Source organism: Tinamus guttatus, unplaced genomic scaffold, assembly GCF_059628265.1.
Source record: "Tinamus guttatus ecotype Peru unplaced genomic scaffold, ASM5962826v1 Tinamus_guttatus_pri_ptg000744l, whole genome shotgun sequence".
Lineage (NCBI taxonomy): Eukaryota > Metazoa > Chordata > Aves > Tinamiformes > Tinamidae > Tinamus > Tinamus guttatus.
The window spans coordinates 205,874-226,758 of NW_028289278.1; the positions used below are offsets into that span (position 1 = coordinate 205,874).

General features: G+C 63.3%; 1 protein-coding gene across 1 annotated transcript; it reads right to left on the reverse strand.

The window, feature by feature from the left end:
• Positions 1 to 916: 916 nt before the first annotated feature.
• On the reverse strand, positions 917 to 12,525 carry LMNA (lamin A/C). Its single transcript, XM_088537334.1, has 12 exons — positions 12,158 to 12,525; positions 6,046 to 6,202; positions 5,799 to 5,924; positions 5,514 to 5,684; positions 5,308 to 5,433; positions 4,170 to 4,390; positions 3,862 to 4,078; positions 3,663 to 3,770; positions 3,354 to 3,473; positions 3,177 to 3,275; positions 1,915 to 2,178; positions 917 to 1,003 (listed from the first exon to the last, which is right to left on the reverse strand). The coding sequence occupies exons 1-12, from the start codon at positions 12,505 to 12,507 to the stop codon at positions 971 to 973; spliced, it is 1,992 nt and encodes a 663-aa protein (XP_088393460.1). The 5' UTR covers positions 12,508 to 12,525; the 3' UTR covers positions 917 to 970.
• Positions 12,526 to 20,885: the final 8,360 nt, after the last annotated feature.

A 20,885-nucleotide genomic window follows, 5' to 3' on the forward strand; every position in this document is an offset into this window, starting at 1 on the left:
TGGGGAGGTTCGGGTGTATTGATTTGGGGGTACAGAAGCTTGCGAGCGCGGAGCGATGCGCGAGCTCGGGTCACGGCGATGCTTCGGAGCGGGGACGCGGGTGCCGGCAGCCCGAGGTGCCCGGGGACACGTTGGGAACTCTCCCCTCCAAAAAGTGGGGAAAAGAAAGGCAAAAATCTCCGTCGAGAGCTGCATCGGCCTTGGCAGGGGGAGCTGGCCCCCAAACCGCTTTGTTTGGCCCCAAAATGCTCTTTCTGAGTGAACCTGTCCTGCATTAAACTCGTCGGGGGCTTGTGGGACCGCGGTGTCCGGCAACACCCGTAGCCTCTTGGCACCTTCCTTAAGGCACAACTTGGTGGTTTGAAAAACAAAATAAACCCAAAAAAAAAAAAAAAAAAAAAAGCAGAGGCGGGGAAAGGGGGAAAAATATTAAAAAACACACAGAAAAAAAGAGGAATTTGGGTCCAAATCCAGGAAAAAAAAAAAAAAGATTTAATAAAAAAGGTTGCAATGGTGCTTTGCTCTCCTTGAGACATTGAGCCCCATGGGGACGCTCTAGGTCTGCCCCGGCACTGCTGAGGATGGCTTTACTTCTCCTTGTCCTATATAAAAAGCTTTGGCAAAAAAGATATAATCTATGGAGCTATTAAACTACGCTCTGCTGCTGCATTGCTGCTCAGTAAACAATTCCTCGGTGTCTTTGGCTGAAGTTTTTTAAAAAAAAGCTCAAGCTGAAAAGCTTTCTTTTTTTTGGTTTCTTTTTAGAAATAGATTTTTTCTTTACAAAAAAAAAGCATCTTTTAGCGTTTTATATATATATATATATAAAATTCCTGCTATAGAAAACAAACAAAAAAACCCCAACCTTGGTTTTTGACCCCTTTTTTATGGAAAAAAAAAAAAAGAAATTTGTTGCTTTGGGAAAAACTAGCTCAAGATGGCCAGGAAATATGGGAATGGCGCCATGGAGTTACATGATACTGCAGTTTTGCGGAGCCTGAGCCTGGAAGGAAAGAGAAGGAAAAGAAGGGGAAAAAAGGGAGCGTTAGTACCCGCTTGCTCCCGCCGCGCTCTCGGCAGCCCCGTGCGCCGGCCCCGAGCGCCGGGACCGCGTGCGGCCCTGGCTCCCATCCTGCTGGCCCCGGCTGCGCCAAGTTCCAGGGTATTTATAGTGTTGATGTCAGGAGAACCAGTGGTAATGATTGAGAGTGATAATACGGACAAGAAGAGCATTCATTATAGACCTTATTATATAAAAAAACCTCATTATTCGAGACCTTATAGACCATGCAGATCTTGTAGACCCTGTGATCTTACAGATCTTATAGACTCTGTGGACCTTGTAGACCCTGTAGACCTTACAGATCTTACAGACCCCGCAGATCTCATAGATCTCATAGACTCTGTAGACCTTGTAGATCTTGTAGACCCTGTAGACCTTATAGACCTTGTAGACCCTGTAGACCCTGTAGACCTCATAGATCTCATAGACTCTGTAGACCTTGTAGATCTTGTAGACCCTGTAGACCTTACAGATCTCATAGACCCTGTAGACCTTACAGATCTTATAGACCCTGCAGACCTTGTAGATCTTATAGACCCTGCAGACCTTACAGATCTTATAGACCCTGTAGAACTTGTAGACCCTGTAGACCTTACAGATCTTATAGACCCTGTAGAACTTTTAGATCGTAAAGACCCTGTAGACCTTACAGACCCTGTAGACCTTGTAGACCTTGTGCATGCCAGCAGATGCCCAGGGCAAGAAGACAAGAGGAGGCAATGGGAGAGTGAAGAGACACCCACAATGTTGGCTGGTGGAGCAAGGATGATGCAAGCCCAGGAGAATAATGACCAAGCAGAGCAAGAAGAGTCTTTCCCCTGGGCTCTGCGGGGTCTGGGAACAGCACTAACCTGCCTACGGGGGCTGGAGCTCCCCAGGATGTAGGACCTGGTGCCCAGGTTGTCCCCCAGGCTGCTGCTGACGCCTCCGGAGCCGCCGACGCTGCGGTAGCTGCGGGTGACGGTCACGCTGGAGGTGGATGATCCTGAGGACATGGTGCCGATGCCGGCATTTTGGCTCCCGGACTTCTCGGCCGGCTGGCCGCAGGTGCCGCAGACCACCGTGCGCGAGCGCAGGTTGTACTCGCCAGGGTCAGCAGAGCCACTGCAGCTGGCCTAAATGGGGGGAAAAACACACAAAAAGGGTCCTGAGCACCTGCTCGAGCATCTTCTGGTTTATGCATCCTTCCCTGGGGACCTGGGAGCACCACGTGTGGCCTGACCAAACTCTTCCCATTGCTCTGCCGAGGTTTTATCTGTGCTCATCTTTGGCATCCTCTTTCCCTAGTTCCTCTGAAGGGTCCGACTCATGTCAGCTTCCTGCTTCCTGATGGGAAAGTCGCTCTTGGAAAGGATTCAGCCCCCTGACAAATGGGCAGTGCTGGCCTGCAGGAGCCTGGCTTGTTCCTCCCAGGATAATCAATATCCCTCTCGGAGCTTCACATCCAGAGCGATTAGAAGGAAAGCGGATCATCTGCCTCACATCCAGCTCCTGCATCCAGCTCCTCCACAGGGAGCCGGCAGATTTTTCAGCAGCATCTGGGCATGGATGTGCAGAGAGCACAAATCCTGCAGGAGACACCAGTCTGCCGCCAGGATGAGCTGGTGGGAGCTCCCATTGCTGAAGCTGGGGATGTTTCCGTGGATGAGGAATGTTTCTGGCCTGGCGAAGCAGAGAGGTGGGAGCAGCTGCCGTTGGGGAGCACCTTCCGTCGGGGAGCACCTTCCATCGGCCTTGTGCACCTTGTCCTCCAGCTCCAGGAAGGCTTTACGGGTACCAGCCTGGCTTCCTCCCAGCTCCTCCGTCTCATCACGCTCAAGGTCCTTCTGGGTGGGAGATGCTTTCGACTCGCCCCATGTGTCCCCAGCAAGGTCTGCAGAGCCCTCTTGGCAAGCAGGCGTCTTCTCCAGAAGCTTTCTCCAAGTCTACTGCGTCCCTCCATGCGGTGGTTTCCTCCCATCGGGTTTGATCCCGTGCAGTGCCAAGTTGCCCCCCACCCCAATCCAAGCAGTGGGAATGAGCCAGAAGCGCCAACCGGGAGCTCGGACCCGGCCTCCCTACAACCAAACCCAACCGCGGCGCCCAACGACCTCCCCGGCCGCGCGGCACTCACGTGGTGATGGCGGTGGTGGATGCTGACCTCGTCGTCCTCATCATCCTCGTCCTCGTCGTTGATGATCACGGTGCGGACCAGCTTGCGCATGGCCACCTCCTGGAGGGGACAGCGGGTGGTGAGCGCCATGGGCGGCCGGGCCGGGCCGCCGCGGGCGCCGCGCGCGCCGGGGCTCACCTCGCCGCTGGAGTTGATGAGGGCCGTGCGCAGGCTCTCCCCAGAGCCCCAGCTGCTCTGCGACTTCCACACCAGGTCGCTGGGCGGGCTGTGGGTGGCCCCGGCCCCCGAGGCCCAGATCTAGAGAGGGAAGAAAAGGCAAAGAGAAAAGTGGCGGCGCGGGACAGACCCAAGGAGATGGGTCAGGCCATGGGCAGCGCCACGCGCTGAGGAACCCGACGGGATCCTCGGCTCCCCATCGCCTCCAAGTGCTCCCGGCTGCTCTGGAGACAGGGTCTGGGCCCGGCGGTGCCACGGGCAGCGACTCACCGTGACCATCTGGCCGGCCTTCAGGGTGAACTTTGGTGGGAAGCGGTAGGTGATGAGGGGGTCGTCCCCGTTCTGCCTCTTGATCTGCCAGTTGCCCATGGCCTGGTCCTGTGGGAGAGGCACCCGTGAGCCCTCCCGGGTCCCCATTCCAGGCTGCCGTGGGGTGAAGCCAGCGGGTCCTCCCCAAGGCTAAACGCACCTCGTTGGACTTGTTCCTGAGACGCACGAAGCGGCCCTCCAGGTCCACCTCCTCGACGCCCACGCGGCCGCTCGTCCGAGCGTGGTGGGAGAAGCTGGTGCGGCTCTCGCTGTCCTCCAGCTTCCGCTTCTTGGAGGAGCCCGGGGCGGAGAAGTGGATGCCGCCGTGCCCACGAGATGCTCCTTTTTGGGAAGAGGGGCTGGGAGACAGCCTCAGCCTGGGAAGGGGAAGAAGGTGGGATGGAGCTGGTGAGGATGCGAGGGCTGAGACCGGCACAAGCCATGAGGAGACCCGGGGCCCGCACGCACCTCTCCTCCTCGCCCTCCAGCAGCTTGCGGTAGGCGTTGATCTCCATGTCGAGGGCCAGCTTGATGTCCAGCAGCTCCTGGTACTCGTCCAGCTGCTGCTGCATGCGCGCCCGCATCTCGGCCATGTCCCGCTCCTTGTCGGAGAGCAGCCGCCGGCTGCTCTCGCGCTCCCGGGCCAGGGCATCCTCCAGGTCATGAAGTTTGGCCTCCTTGGCGGCCAGCTGGGCGGGAAGGGGGTGAGGGAGGCTGCTCCATGCGGGAGCATCCCGGCAAAGGAGCATCCCGGCAAGGGAACAACCCCAGCAAGGGAGCATCCCAGCAAGGGAGCATCCCCAGCTAGGGAGCATCCCGGCAAGGGAGTAACCCCAGCAAGGGAGCATCCCGGCAAGGGAGCATCCCAGCAAGGGAGCATCCGCAGTGAGGGAGCATTCCGGCAAGGGAACATCCGAGCAAGGGAAGATCCCTGCAAGGGAGCATCCCCAGCAAAGGAGGATCCCCAGCAAAGGAGCATCCCCAGCAAGGGAGCATCCCAGCAAGGGAGCATCCACAGCAAGGGAGCATCCCAGCAAGGGAGCATCCCGGCAAGGGAGCAACCCCAGCAAGGGAGCATCCCGGCAAGGGAGCATCCCGGCAAGGGAGCATCCCAGCAAGGGAGCATCTCGGCAAGGGAGCATCCCCAGCAAGGGAAGATCCCTGCAAGGGAGCATTCCTGACAAGGGTGCAAGGTGCAACCCCAGCAAGGGAACATCCCAGCAAGGGAGCATCCCCAGCCAGGGAGCATCCCGGCAAGGGAACATCCCAGCAAGGGAAGATCCCTGCAAGGGAACATCCCAGCAAAGGAGCACTCCAGCAAGGGAAGATCCCTGGCACGGGAGCATCTCCAGCAAGGGAAGATCCCAGCAAGGGAACATCTCAGCAAGGGAGCATCCCAGCAAGGGAAGATCCCTGGCACGGGAGCATCCTGCAGGAAGGGAGCATCCCCGGAAAGGGAGCATCTCAGCAAGGGAACATCCCTGTCAAGGGAGCATCCCCACAAGGCAGCATCCCCACAAGGCAGCATCCCCACAAGGGAGCATTCCCGCTGGGCAGCGTTCCCACAAGGGAGCATCCCGCGGGAGAGCCCGCGGCCGCGGCTCACCTGCTTCTGCAGGTGGCTGAGCTCGGAGGAGAGGTTGTCGATGCGGATGCGCGTTTGCTGCAGCTCCTCGTGCGCAGCGCCCACCATGTTGCTGTTCCTCTCGGCCGACTGCTTGGCGTTCTCCAGCTGCGGGGCAGGCGCGGGGCCGTGAGCCGCGCGCCGCCGCCGCCTGCTCCGCGTCCCCGCGCCGCCCCGGCGCCGCTCACCTTGGCGCCGTAGGTCTTCTCCAGCTCGTCCTTGTAGAGCTTGATCTGGGCCTCGTGCTGGCTGCGCAGCTCCTGCAGCGCCTCGGAGAGCTTGCTCTCGAACTCCCGCTGCCGCCCGTTGTCGATCTCCACCAAGCGCGTCTCGTGCCTCCGCTTGGTCTCCCGCAGCTCCTGGGGACGCCGGGAGGCGGGATGAGACCCAGGCGACCGGAGGCTCAACCCGGGCCAGCGCACGGCCCGGGCTTTCTGCACGGAGCCGCTAGTGGTCGCTCGGTGCCCGCTCACCTCGCTGTAGATGTTCTTCTGGAACTCGAGCTCTTCCTTGAGCGTCTGCAGCCGGTTCTCGGCGTCCACCCGCCGCAGCATCTCATCCTGCAGCTGCTTCTTGGCCTCGCTCAGGGCGCTCTCCAGCTGCGGGGAGAGGAGAAGGACGGGCACCGCTGGGAGGGATCCACGGATGGAGGCAGATTGTGCTGTCCCCCACATCGGCTCCGTCGGGATGGCGGGATCCTCCCTCCGTGTCCCCGCTCACCTTGGCCACCTGCGCGCGCAGGTCCCGCACTTCGGTCTCCAGGTTCCTCTTCTCGCCCAGGGCCGTGGAGAGCGCGGCCTCCTTGGAGTTGAGCAGGGCCTCCACGTCCTTGAGGCGCGCCTGGGCCGCCAGCAGGTCCCCTTCCTTCTTGGCATTCCTGCAGCGCAGTGGGACGGGACCATGATCCCCACGATCCCCTCGTATCCCGGCCACATCTCCCAGCCTCCCTCTGCCTCCTCCCCGTCGCGTGACTCAGTTTCCCCCCGGCCAGGGGCATTTGGGCCTTTCTGAATCCCTCCGGCACCAGGTCCTGGCTGCTCCCACGTGGTCTCAACCCCAGCAACTCCAGAGAATTTCCTATCCCAAAAATCCCCGGGGAACCCAGTGCTGTTTTGGTGGGTCCTATATAAAGAGGCTCGCGGTACCCGGGAGCCCTCCTGCTTTCAATGAGCTCGGCCGCCATCCGGGTGCTCCTTCCCGGAACGGGCTCGAGCCGTGAGATCACGGGTAAAAACACTGGTGGGGATCTGGGCACCAGCAGCAGGATCAGACCCCGGGGTGGCATCTGCGTCCGGCTGGGCAATCCCGGGAGCAAGACGGGCCAAACGCGCACCAGCAGCGCTGGCACCGGTGCCCTTTTGCTGCCAATATCCCATTGTGCCGATATCCCGGCATGCCGAGATCCCGCCATCCGCCCGGCGGGCGCCTGCCAGCCCGGCGCTCCCGCACGCCCCGCTCCTCCTCCCGTGCCAGTGACTCATGGCTCAAAAACGCGGCTGCCGAGGCCCGGAGCCGCCCGGAGCCGCCAGGGATCCCGGGCGGCAGCGGGGCCGGAGCAGGTTTGCAGGAAGGAGAGGGCTGCGGGATGCGGCCCGGGGCACTGGGATCCCGGCGTGCAGGGAGCCAAGGCACAAATCCGCCCGGAGGCGACGTCTTGGGAGGGAGCGTGGAGGGGAAAAGGGGCCTCCAGACACTTTATTTTTAGCTTTTTAAAGCAGGAAGGGTTGAGGGGGAGGAAAAAGAAAAAGAAAATTGTGGTGGAGCTGCCAGCAAACGCAGAATTCATGGAAAGTTGGAGCGGCTCTGGCTGCACGGACACAGCCGCAGCGTCGGAGCGAGCGGGAGGGTGCAGGGCAAAGCCCCCCGGCCAGCTGTGCTCCAGCTCCTTCCCGCACATCTGGGCATGCAGGGCAACACGGAGCTTTGGGAAGCTGGAAGGGGACCAAGGCACAGGGATTAAGGCAGTGCCTCCTGCCCTGCCTCCGAATTGCAGCTGCTCCAGCCCGGACAAAGCCGGGAGCCGGCCGTGCTCGCCGGGAGCTCACAAGCTCCCGTGGACCCATCCATGAGCCGCGGCTCATTCCTGCATCCCAGTGCCGGGAACGGGTCCCTGGTGCCATCATGACTCCCATGGGCCCAGGCGTCCCTGGGTGTCCCCAAGCAGTGAGTGCGGGAGGAAAGGCGGGTTGGGAAAAACCTCGGCACTGGGAATGTGGCAAAGCGGCTTCTCCCAGCCCCTGAGTCATCGGTGCCGCCAGGCCCGGGCCAAATCACCAGGATAAACACGGGCTGGTCTCCTAGCGAGGGAGCCATAAACAGCCCCGCAACGTATAGCGAGGGGAACATCCGCACGGCGCTGGCATCCTGCCGGGCACCGGAGCCGCTGCGCCGCTCGCTCCCGGCGCGCCTGCGTCCCCCTGTGCAGCAGGAAAAGCCACTCGGCATCTCTGAAGGGCTGACATTGCCCTTCCAGAAATTGGGATGCTCCCCTTTGCTCGCCCGCCAAAAATGAGGCAAAACTCTGCGAGCCAGAAGGGCCACGATGGATTCGTCGGTCTGTCCCTGGCAATGGAGAGACCTGCCTGGCCTGGGCTTTCCCAGTGGGATCATCCCTGCCCATCCCCAAATGCTGTTGGGAGCAGCGGGCACAGACAAGTGACCAGTGCAGGGGGACATGGCCAAGGGGGACTGGGATCCGTGCACGAATATTCCCTGGAGGAAAAGCGGTCGGTGTTCTCTGTGTGGATGAGGGGATTTTCCTCCCCCTTCCCCTCTCCTCCCCGTAACTGCTTAAAAGCCACCAGAAATGGGATTTTTGGGGAAAAACCGCCACATCAAAAAGCCTCCCGCGCCCTGCGCTGCCTGGGGAGCCCCTGTGTCACTCCCGTCCTGCCGGTCCTGCCAGCGCCGGTGACTCATCCCGGCTGGAAATGGAAATCCCGTGTCACCCTCTGCGTGCAGAGCCCCAGCGTCCCCAGGCGAAGGCGGGGACACCTCGGGAGAGGGGACAGCGAGCGCGAAGCCACCCCAGAGCCACAGGCACGATGCAGCTGCCCCCGTTTTCCATAGATTTGGGCATGCAAAGCTGCCCGCCGGGCGCATTTCCCTACAGAACAAGAGGGGAATTGTTGGCTCCAGCTGCCACTGCCGCTGTCGTGGCAGGGAACAAAAGTGCTCACACTCGGAGCGCTCGCTCCCGCCGGCGCTGATAACGGCGCCCGCGGTATTTACATTGCGGCAAGGCCGGCGCCGTGTTTGCGCGTTTCGGCGAGGCCGCCCGCGCCGCCCGCCCGCGCACACAGTTATGTGCTCCAGCCCCGCGCGCTCGGCAGGGCCCAGCGCATCCCGAGGATCCTCCTGCGGATCCGAGTCCCTTGGGAAGCGCCTGGGCGCAAACGGAGGCCGCAGGGAGAGGCCGGCGCCTCCCCGGGCGCTTGCTGCAGCGCAGCGGGAGAGCCGGGTTGCAAAAGCCCCGCGCTAGTTGGGACACGCACGCTGCGGGTTTGCTCCCGATCCGCACGGCCGTGTCCCGGCCTGCAGGAACAGCCCGGGAATGGCACGCCAGGGAGCAAATCTGCTCTCCCCGGCCCTCGGCTCGCTGCAAGCGCGCGGCTCGGAGGCTGCCAAGGAGCCAGGGACAGAGCAGCACCTCCTTTCCACGTTTGGGGAAACAGAGGCACGGGCGGGTGAAGCCCGCGGGGCTCCCCTCGTTTCCCGGGAAGCCGCGGCGCGCTCCCGGCACGCGGCGGCAGGAAGGAAAGGGCCGGCGAGCGCGGCCGGAGCCGCGGAGGAGGCCGGGGAAGCCCGGCCGCACCCTGCGGCCGCGCGGCTGAGCGTGAGTCACCGCGCGCGCCCGGCGCGGCCTCCGCCTCGGCACGGCGAGCGCGGCGCTTCCCGGCGCGGATACGTGGCTTGGAGCTGGGGCTTAAGCACTCGCCAGGCGAAGCCCCCGGCCAAGCGCTCCACCTGGGACGCATTAAGTGTCGCTCCGCAAGGATGTGGGAGCGGGGATGGAGAGGCCGCGTTGGAGCCGGAGGGGCCGCCGGGAGCTGCCGGCACGCGAGCTCGGTGGCACGGCCATGGCGCGGGATGCCAAAGGTTCGGAGAGCCGCTCCGCACCGCGCGCTTCCCGCTCCGCCACACCTGCGAGCTCCGACCCAAGCGAAGGGGGACAAAGTCCGGGCGCTCGGAGCCTCGACGTGTCTCCTCGGGGCCGTTGGGGACTTTGCCCTCCCTCGCCCGCACCCACATGTGGAAAAGGAGGGATGGGTGCGGGGCTGAGCCTCTGGCATCGCTTCCCAGAATGGAAAGTGGCTCATGGAGCCAACATGGGAGTCGGGGCTCCTGCTGGGTTTCATGATACCCGCATGGCTCCGTTCAGGCAGCTCCCACAGCATCCTGCACCCGCCGGCCCCGCTCGCTCCATGGGACCCAGGGCTGCAAAACCCCGGGAAGCAGCACATGGATCCCCGGAGCTTTAACGCGCCCGGCTCATCCGCAACCGCGGAGTCATGGCCAGCGCTGGCCCAGGGGCCCTGGCAAACAGGGTGGGAGCAGCATTCCCGGCGGGAGCGGGACCGGCCGCCCAAGCGTTAATGGGGATGACGTGCGTGAGGCTGGAAGGAGCTCGGAGCCGCCGCGCTAGCAGCTCCGCGGGGCCGGACGCCTCCCCGGCGATGCCGACGTGTCCAAAGTGGCCCTGTTTGTCCCCAGAATCGCTGCTGTTGGGGAGCTCAGCCCTGCGATGCGCTGGGGGGATCCCAGTGGGAGGAAACGCTGGAAACGGCAGGATTTGTCTCCTCGAATAGGGACCTCGGGGGGTGACAAGTACCCGCACGCTCCCGGGAGCCAGGGACTGCACCGGCCTGCGCTGAGCAGGGATCCGCATGGAGGGGATGAACCCAGGGGCTGCTGGACACTGCAAGGGGCTCCGAGGCATCCCCAGGGCGGTGGCACCGCGGGGACCCGGCCCGGCGTCACCCATCACGTTGCACAACCTCTTTCTTATTCACTTGTTCCCAGCCGCGTTTCTGCAGGAAAGATTTCCCTGGGATCGGGGTGGGGGGGGACGCAATGGGACCATGGTGGCCCTGGGGAGCAGGGACCTGCTGGGGGCCACCCCGGCCTCATGGCACCGCGGCCGGGTTCCCGACGCTGCCTCTCCCCGGCAGAGCACGCACGGGCAGGTGATTTTTCCTCATTAATGCCGTGACCGGGATGCGGGCGGGCGAGGCGGCCGCTTAATCGAGTTAGGGGCCGCGGTTCAGGAAGCCGGCGCTGGGCAGACGAGCCGCCAACAAGCGCCTGGTTCCTGTTTCGGAGCCAGGATCCAGGCTGCGCTGCCCGCACGGCGCTCCCGGGGGGCCCGTTCGGCGCAAGGAGCCGGGAGCGGGATGGGGACAGGGAGCAAAGCCCGGCTCTGCCCTGCGATCCCGCGCCCCGGGCGGCCGATCCGGAGCCTCCGGCGCGCACGGAGCCGCCGCGCGGCCCGGCCCGCTCCGGCGGGGCAGGCGGTGCCGGGTGGGCACCCGCTGGGCGCCACAGACAACCGCGGGCCCCGCGGCGGGCGCAGCGCTGCGGGCAGCTGATAACGCCCGGCCGGGGCCGCCTACCGCCCGGGCGATACCCGGCGCTTCCGCGCGCTCCGGGCGGGAAGGAACCGAGCGTTTCCTATGGCTCCTCGCAGCTGGGCAAGGCGCGAGCGGGCAGAACCGGCCCCGGTGCTGACCCGGGATTCCAGAGAGCCGGCTGGACCGGTACCTCCCTGCCCAGCCGGACGGGGAGGCCGGAGCGGCGGCGGGCGGCAGCACCCGGACGCCTGGGCCCTTCTCCCCTGGCCAAGCCATCCAGGAGGGAATCCGGGGCCCGCGGGGAGGTCCCGTCCCCGCTGGGACACCCCGACGCCACCAGCCCGGGGCAGGGGAGCTGCCCGCGCGCAGCCGCGTGACTCAGAGGTGACTCAACGCGTTCGTCGAAACCGCGATGCCAGCCCTGGGCTCCCCACACCACGGAGCCCAGCGCCCGCGAAAGCACCTCCGGCCTCGCGGAGAGAGGGAATCCCCTCTCACCCTTCTCTTTTTTTGTATTTTTATTTGTGGTTGCGGGCTCGGCATTTTTTCCGGCGTGTGGCTCACGGAAGAGCGTAGCCAAAGCAGCCCGGGGCTCGCGGCTCCTGGGCTCGGCTGCTGTCCGGACACAGCCCGGAGCCGAAGGAAAGGGAAAGCTAAATATAAAACGCTGCCCAGTTTTCCGAGGCAGCTGGGAGAGGCTGCGTGGCTTCCCGGGAGGCGGATTATTTACAGCATATTCCCAGCAAGTTAATTTTAGCCTCGGGAGCGACTTGACGTGGGGTAGACAGAATAAGAGCTACGCGCCCGAATGGAGGAAAACGGGATCATCCCGCTGCTGGCCCTCCCGAGCCAGAGGAAGGGGAAGCGCCGGAGGGGACCCAGGCGTTCCCGAAGTGTCGGCACTGGTAGGGTTAAGGCAACCCCCCCCGCACCGAGCAGGTTCCTTAGCCAAAGAGAGCAGAGGAAAATAGGACGAGCCGGAGAGAGCCGTGGGCAGGACGGAGGCAGCTGCCTGGCAGCGCTTCCCCGCCTGCGCCGGATGCCGCTGGGAAGAGCGCCGGGATGACGAAGGCAGCAGGGCCGGAGCGCTCCAAGGGCGCCGGGACACGGCACCGCCAGGGCTCCCCCTGCTCCAGCGCTCCCGGCCCGGCCACGGCACCGTTTTCCCTGCCTCCTCCTCCTCGCTCCTTCCTCCCGCATCCTCCTGCCAAGCGCGCCCGCCCGCATCCTCCCCGGCGCGTGCCGAGCGCGCCGGCACTCACCGGGCTTTGAGCTCCTTGTGCTCCTCGCGCACTTTGCTGAGCTCCAGCTGCAGCCGCGCTCGCTCCTTGGCCACCGAATCCAAGGTCTTGCGCGCGTCCGCGAGCTCCGACTCGTAGGCGGCCTTGATGCCGGACACCTCGCGGCTCACCACCTCCTCGGACTCGGTGATGCGCAGCCGCAGGCCGGCGTTCTCCAGCTCCAGCGAGCGCACCTTGTCGATGTAGACGGCCAGGCGGTCGTTGAGCTCCTGCAGATCCTCCTTCTCCTGCAGGCGCGTGATGCGGGTGGGCGACAGCGGGGTGCCCCCCGCGCCGCTGCGTGTGCTCCGCTTCTGCGACGGCGTCGCCATGGGGCCTGCTGGCGAGGACGCGGCACCGACCCGGCACGACGCGGCGAGCGTCCCGCGTCCCGCTCCGCTGCTCCCGGCGCGCTCGGCAGCGCGCTTATATGCGAGCCGGGCTGCGGGCCGGGAGGAGGAGGAGGTGGAGTCACCGGCGCGGGGAGGAGGCAGCTCTCGTGCGTCAAACGGGGCCCTTTTCCTCGGGAAAGCGGCGCTGGGAACGCGGGGACCGGGATGGCCCCCCCTGCGGCACCACGATGCTGCCCCTCGGGCTGGTGGCACCTCAGACACCGGCTGTCCCCTGCCCCGGCAACCCCGGATCACCCCGTGCGCCCGGAACACCCGGGATCACAAAGGCGGCTCCAAGGGACCCCCCCCAGACACGGGGGCTCTGGGACCCCCCCGAACCCGCCCCGCTCTGGGACCCACCCCGGTGGGTGCCCCCCGTGCCCGCTCGGCGCTCCCGGTGCTCCCCGTTCCACAAACCTCCCTATCCAGGGACAGCTCCCGCTCGCCCCGTTCCGGCTCTGCCCACGTTTCCGTGGCACCCACCCGTGCCCGGTTCCCCATCCCAAACATTCCCCATTCCCAGGACCAGCTCCCCCCAGTTCCCCCGACCCCCCCAACCTGCTCCACCTCCCCCCCATTCCCAGTGCTCACTATTCCCAGCTCCTCCAGCGCTATTCCCAGTCCCTCAATTCCTGGCCAGCCCCTGCACCCAAAGGGGCAAATCTCGCCCCAAAAGCGAGGGGCCGGCCGTGCCCTGCATCCCCGCGCTCCCCGACGCCGGGCGCGCGACAGCGATCATGGTACAAGGCCGCCAGGCACGGTGCCCGGCGCGAGCCCGCCGGAGCGCCGCATTCCCTCTGCGCCGAACCGGAGCCCCCGGGAATGACTCACGCAGCAACCGGAGCAACACACACAAACAGAGCGGCGGGCGCGCGCGCTCGCCCGCGCGCCTGGCACCGACACATCCCCCTCCGCGCGCGCGCGCGGGGGGCCGTGAGTCACGGCCGCCAACGGCCGCTGCCGGGTGGGGAGCGCAAACCCAAGGGCCAACTTTCGAAAATCAACAGCCCCGACGGGGACGGAGCCGCCGGGACACCCACGGCGCCGGCCTCCCGCTCGTGGGGTCCCGCTCATTGTACCCCACTTGTCCCCCCGCGCGTGTGTCCCCACGTGTCCCCCCGCGTGTGTCCCCCCGCTGTCCCCAGGGCAGGGGACGGTGGCCGCGGTGTCCCCCGTCCCCCTCCCCGGCGCGGAGGCGGGGTCTGGCCGCGGCGCCTGCCAAGCCGCGGGGCACTGTGGGAGGCCGGCGGCCTCCGCCGCTCCGCAGCTTTGTTTGGGTTGAAAGCGGGGAAAAAAAGGAAAAGGGAAAAAGAAAATCATCGGCCCGGGCGGGAGAAAAGCGCCCTGAATCCCCCAGCCCCCTCTCCGCTCCGAGGGGAAATATCCTTTTCCCTCAGCTGCAGGGGAAATGGAGGCCGGGGTGAAGGCAGGGAGGCTCCGGCTTGAGCAATCGGGAAAATCAGAACCAAGGGTCACGGTGCAGCCCGGCCGGTCCCGGCAGGCACCGGGATCCTGGGATTGGGGCTGCATCCACCCTGTGATCCCGAGTACATGGAGAACAGGCAGCTTGGGGTGCTGCATCCCTGCTCCTGCTGCGGATCCCGCAGTGGGAATGGGGCCGCTCCGTCCCAGGATGCGGCCCTGACTCCCGCACACATGGAGAATCCAACCGCTTGGAGATGGAGGAGCCCGGCACGGCCCGGAGCGGCCGCCGGCCCCGCTGTGTCCTCCATGCCGCTGAGGCGGGAGGGATTAATGGGAAGCAGCTGAGCCGGGCTCTGCTCCGCGCCGCCCATCCCGCCGCTCCGGCACGCAAATTCCTGCGGTTTCCACCACGCTCTCCCGTGGGGCTGCCGGCGGCCGGGGCCGAGCGAGAGGCACCGCGAGGGACGGACACACGGACACACGGACAGACCGCGCGGCTCCTGGGCCCTGCGAAGGCCGAAAGCAGCCGCATCCCTGGGATTTCAACCAGGAATTGACCCCATGGAGACACCTTCGAAATACCCCCCTGCTCCAGGCCCCAGAGCAGCCCTCGCTCCAGCTCTTCCCATTCCCATGCAGCCACACCCTGGCTCCAAAGGGGGATTTTTCCCTTTGCTGGCAAACAGGACATGGAGCTGCACCGTTCACCCGGCCTCTCCCAGCGCCCTGCTAGGAAGGGAACATCCCGGCTTCCGAGCTTGTTCCCATCGGATCACGGCTGCGGCTCCCCCAGCAGCGATGCCCATGGAGATGACGTGGTAACAGAGGCAGGACCAATATCCCAGCCTCTGGAATGAGCCGTGAAGCTGCCTGGAGCTTCCCACTCTTCCCACCAACCATCCACGCACGTAAAGGGGGCTCACGCGTGTGCGTGGAGGAGTTTTAATTAGCTAATAATCTCTAACAGGGTTTAATTGCCTCGTTATAAAAGGTAATGATGGAATTGCATCAACTAGAGCTGCAAAGTTAATAGATTTAGCAGTTGTGTTTATTGAAGGAGCCGAAACTCGCAGCAACAGGGATGCGCCCGCCCAGTTACTCCAGGATGGAGCTACCCCTCCTTGCTGCGCTCCTGCCTGGAAATCTGAGGGAAAATAGGGGCGCTTTGGGGCTGCTCTAAATGAAAGGCTTCCGCACGCGGAGCCGTGTCCGCCCCGGCACATAAAATACTGGGAGCTGCCCGGCTTCATCCCAAGCCGTGGAGATCCCGGGCTGAGTCACCAGGGCGGCCACTTATGGGCTTCCTCGTGGGGCACTGGAGGTGCCAATGGGGATGTTTGTGCAGGATGGGGCTGGAAAAGATCCAGGACGGTGCTTGGCCAGGACGTGCGAAGGGAAGCGCGGGGGGAGCCCGGGGCTCCCCAGCATCCCTATGGAGCCAGGAGCCTCCCGTGACGCTCCCAAATATGCCACATTCGGACCCAGGGAATCGAGGGCGGATGGGTGAAGATGCAGCGGGCGCCGGGGCCGTTTTTGCTGGGCACTGGGTTAAACCCTCTGCTCAAGCAGCAACGCGCTGCTGGGGATCCCGGGAATGGGCCCCGTTGTGCAAAAACATCCCTGGAAAAGCGCAGCAAGCAGAAGCCGGAGGGGAAAACGCTCGTGCTCTATCTCCCTGCTCCGGCCCCTCTGTATTTCCTGGAGACGAACCGCAGCGCTCCGTAACCTTCGCATGGGACACGCACGGCTGCTTCATTCATTTCCCTCCGCGCGCGGGGGGAGCGGGGCTGCGGCTGCCCACGTTGCACATTTAGCTCGCTGCAAAAGAAGGGCACTAAAAATAGCCCGGGACGGAACCGCCGGGGATGTCCCGCAGCCCGAAGGAGGAAAAGCCCTGGGAGGCTGCGCAGAGCAGCAGCAGGGACAGCAGGGACACGGTGCAGCACGGGGAGCCGGCAGGTCAACCCCGCGGCTGCTGCCAGGGCTACTCCTCCCTAGGCATCCATGGGGATATTCCCTCCACAAGGCCATTCCTGCCTAGGGATCCATGGGGTTACTCCTCCCCAGGGATCCATGGGGCCATTCCTGCCTAGGCATCCATAGGGCCATTCATCCCTGGGGATCCATGGGGTTACTCCTCCCTAGGGATCCATGGGGCTATTCCTCCCTAGGGATCCACAGGGCCATTCCTGCATAGGGATCCATGGGGTTACTCCTCCCTAGGGATCCATGGGGCCATTCCTGCCTAGGCAGCCATAAGGCAATTCCTCTCTAGGCATCCATGGGGATATTCCTCCCTAGGGATCCATGGGGTTACTCCTCCCTAGGCATCCATGGGGTTACTCCTCTCTAGGCATCCATGGGGATATTCCTCCCTAGGCATCCACGGGGCCATTCCTCCCCAGGGATCCATGGGGTTATTTGTCCCTCACAATCCATGGGGTTATTCCTCCCCAGGGATCCATGGGGTTACTCCTCCACAGGGATCCATGGGGTTACTCCTCCCCCTCCTCCCTAGGGATCCATGGGGCTACTACTCCCTAGGGATCCATGGGGCTACTGCTCCCCATCCTCCTTAGGGATCCATGGGGCTACTCCTCCCCATCCTCCCTAGGGATCTATGGGGTTACTCCTCCACAGGGATCCATGGGGTTATTCCTCCCCATCCTCCCTAGGGAACCGTGGGGTTACTCCTCCCTAGGGATCCATGGGGTTGTTCCTCCCTAGAGATCCAGGGGATTATTCCTCCCTAGGGATCCAGGGGATTATTCCTCCCTAGGGATCCAGGGGATTATTCCTCCCTAAAGCCCTCAGAGCTCCGCCGCCCCCGAGCTCATCCCGCATCCTGCAGGAGCTCTCCCAGGACGCAGGAGATGGTCGGGGCGGACCCAGGGCGCTTTCCGCGGGCTGCGGCGGCAGGCAGGCCCGGCCGCGCTGTTTGTTTGCCGTTGCTACGTGCCCCGTGGCTGCGGGCGCAGGCGGCAGCGCCGCGGCTGCCGTGCTCCTTCCAGAGGCACTTTGGGGCGGCGGGCGGGTGCCAGGGAAATCCCTGCCTTTGATCCTGGCGGATACGGAGCTAATTGCGGGGCTGCGCCGGACCGCGCGGGATGAGTCTGCTGGAAGCGCAACCAAAGCAGTGCATGGAAGGATATTGGGGATGTCACCCACCCGGCTCATCCCGGAGGATACGCACGCGAAACCCCGGAGCCGCTGCACAAGGGGGGCTGCAGGACAGGCCTGGGATGCAAAACCCGCCCAAGCCCCCGGCTGCTGGTGAGTTTGTCCTTCCAGCTGCTCCCGCTCCCCCAGCCAGACTGGGATACCCACCTTCTCCCAGCCTTCTCCCATCTCAGCCGTTAGCCGGGGACATTCTCCACGCGGAAACGCTCCTTTGGAGCGCGCATCCATCCCCATGCAAGGCAGGTCCTGCTCACACGTGCTGGAAACTCCTGCAGTACCAGGGAAGTCGGGATGTTACTGATGACCAGGCAAGCGGGATACGGCAGCTCCTGGTTTCCCGATGCCCATCCCGGCTGCTTTGCTGCGCGTGGAGGTGGGAGGCTCGGAGCCATCCCGGCCGCCCGCACAAGCGCGACCGGCAGCTCCATCTCGTGTCCGCCGCGTGCAGCGCAGTCCGGGCGAGTCCAGTCCTGGGACAAACCTGCCCGCGGTTCCAGGTGTCCCCGAGGGCGCAGGATGGTTCCTGGCTCCTTCCTCCATCCTGTCGCCTTCGCAGCCCCCAGCATCATCCCCTGAGCACTAACGGCTCCGCTGTGTCCTGCAGCCACATTCCTGGCGCGGGATCTCCTTGCTCCGGGGCGGAGCGCCAGGAGATGCTGCTGGGAATGGCCAGCGGGTTGGGAGCTGGGATGAGCTGCAGGTGTCGGGCACCGCGGCAGTGCCGGGGGCAGAGCCAAAGCTTCTCCGGTTTCCAGAAACGGGATCTCGGGGGAGGCTGCCCGGGCACCACCTGGCAGACATGGGGACAGGTTTGTCAGAGTGTGCCAGAGCTCACCGGAGCCCTCCGGAGCTCTCTGGAGCTCACTGGAGCTCCCCAGAGCTCACCGGAGCCCTCCGGAGCTCTCTGGAGCTCACTGGAGCTCCCCAGAGCTTACCGGAGCTCTCTGGAGCTCTCCGGAGTTCATCCGAGCTCATTGGAGCCCCCCGGAGCTCTCCGGAGCTCATCGGAGCTCTCCGGAGCGCGCCTTGCGGCACGGCTGCTCCGTGATGCTCCCTCTGCTCCAGGCGGTCCCTGAGCATCCTCCCCTCCGGCGCTGGTCCCAAACTGGGACCGCGGCCATTTGGGCAACAAGGGGAGCGACTTTCCCCCTGGCTGGGCTGCTTGCGGAGGATCCGGCCCTCGGCAGCCTCCGACCCGATCCCCATCCCGATCCCGCCCCCAGCTCCCGCTTTGTTATTAAATCAAATCCATCTGGCCGCGGCCGCGCCGGTTGTTATCCGAGCTCCCTGGCGCAGCGGAGCCGGGATTAGCTGCCGGGCAGGGGGGGAAGCTCCCGCCCTCCGCCCCGGCTCCCAGCCCGGCTCCTGCCTCTCTTTTGTGCTGCTCCGTGCGGATGCGGAGCAGAGGGAGCGCAGGCTCTTGTCCCCCCTCCTCATCGCAGGGCAACTCGGTGCCACCCCCCAAACACCTGCCCTTGTCCTTGCGGAGCCGAGCGGTCCCCTAAGGCCACCACTTTGAGACCCTGGTTTAGGAGCTGCCACCTTGGATTGCCTCACGTGGCCGCGCGCTGCCCCAAAACGACCGATTCTGAACCAATTCCCGCCCTCGGGAATCGCGATTGCAGCACCGGCGCTCCCCGGTGCCACCGCGGCGCCAGGCAGACGCTGCCACGACAGGGACGCGGCGACAGTTTGGCTCATCCCGGCCTCATGGGGACCCTCTGCTTGGCCCCGAGGGCGGCAGCTCTTGGCGCTACCAATGGGCAAAGGACACCGAATTCCCAGGAATCCAGGAGTCCGGGACACTGAGCAGCGCTGGAGAACCCCAGCTCCTTCCCAAGAACCCCGGTGTCTGCCCCGTTCGGAGCCGACCGGGGGACATGTCCTCTTGTCGGGTCGCAATAGCAGCACACGCCTCTCCGTTGCTACAAGATTGCCAACCAATAATAACAATTAATACAATACATTAAATAATGGCAATAACATCAGGAATGGCTGGGGAGTGTCCCCAGCCTCCGGCCTCGCGAAGGCAGCGACTTAGCAGGATTCAGCACAGGATCAGACATTTATCTGGATAATGAGGATGTCTAGACTGATAAGAAGAAGGGTTAAATTGGCTCAGGGCCCCATCCTGCCGCATCACGCCAGGCTCGGGCTTGTCCCCAAAGGGGCCTTGTCACCATCGCTGTCCGGGCGGCTGCAGATGCACCGTGCAGGCCATGGGGCTCCGATGTCACAAGACATTTCTCAGAAAACACGGATATAAAACCATCAACACGAGGAGCAGCACGTGGGCCTGCAAGCGAACGCCACGTTAGATCCCAGAAATCATCCGAATTCCAAGTCCAGGTTTATTCAAGGAGCCCAAGACTGCTTTTCCCGTGTGCCGCGGGTCCAGAAATCCCAAATCCCAACAATTCCGTTTGCAGGGATCTCTGCAAAGCACGTAGTGCCCACGGCCGGACTGCCTGGTCCCTTAGTGCGCCGGCTGCGGTGCTGAGCTCTTAGCAAAACCGAGGGGTTCTTAAACCTGCTCCCACGGGCCTGATCCCATGGAGTTGGGCTCGACGGAGCCAATGGACTGCTAGGAGCTCCAAAGCTTTCCGGTAATTTACTTATCTCCTAGAGGCGCTTAATTAACACGTTGGCAAAGCACTTTACGTTAAGAAACCTCTCGCTCTTGGTGCCGTCTATAAAGCAAAGAGGTTTAAAATTAGCATGTGGCATTTGCAGGGACCACCCTGGCCGCGGCTCCAAATCCCGACCCTCTCCCGCCATACAAATTCCTGGAGAAAAGTTTCCTCCTTGTGCTCACTCCTAATGAAGAGCAAAAGTTGCTCTTTGGCCTAATGACACCTTCCTGGCACCAGCTCCGGCAAGGGCAGCTTTATCCCAGGCTCCGGTGGTGCCCGGGCTCCGCTCCGGCGGCTCCGGCATCGACTGCACTTGCAGTTTCTCCCCTTTCTTTGCTTGCACTGCAGCCACTTGCCCAGGAAAGGAGTGAGGAGCACGTGATGCTGCTACTCGATCCCAACCCCTCTGGCTCAGCAGAGCCTTCCATCCTCCCTGGTTTTAATTAATGCTCTTTTTTCCTTTCTTTTCTTTCTTTCTTTTTTTTTTTTTCCCCGGACAGTAATTCAGGGATGTGGATTCGAAAGCATTTGGAAACACCAACTCCTTAAGCAGAATCGAACCCTCCGGACAAGTTTTCCAGAAGGGAAGGTCACGGCGCGGACGTAACCGCACACCGTCCTCATCCGCGGAAAACTGCTCGGAGGGCAGCGATGCCAGACGGCAGCCAAGAGCATTCCCAAGCAGTGGACAACCCTGCAAGGAGGATCAAAGCCTCGCTTGGAGCTCAGGGGCAGCCCCAAAACACTGGATGCACCGAAAACCGCTGCTATCAGGGACCCATCAGGATTAGTCACTGCCCGTGCTGCCAAATCCTGCGATTCTTCTAGGAGCATTCATGTTTGCCTGCAATTCCCAGCTCCGTGAGTCATGTGAATATGTGAGAATATGAATTTGCATTTTTTTAAGCAAGTTTCTAGACCTCGTGGCAGGGGAGGAAAGGGAGGTGATGTAACTGAAGCGCAATCCAGGAGGAGGCGACCGAAAGGAACCCCACATCACTATTTTTGCCGAGTCCCACAACTTTTTTAGCTAGATTAGTTATTTCTGGGCCTGTTTCATGCTGTTTGAGAGCCTCTCAC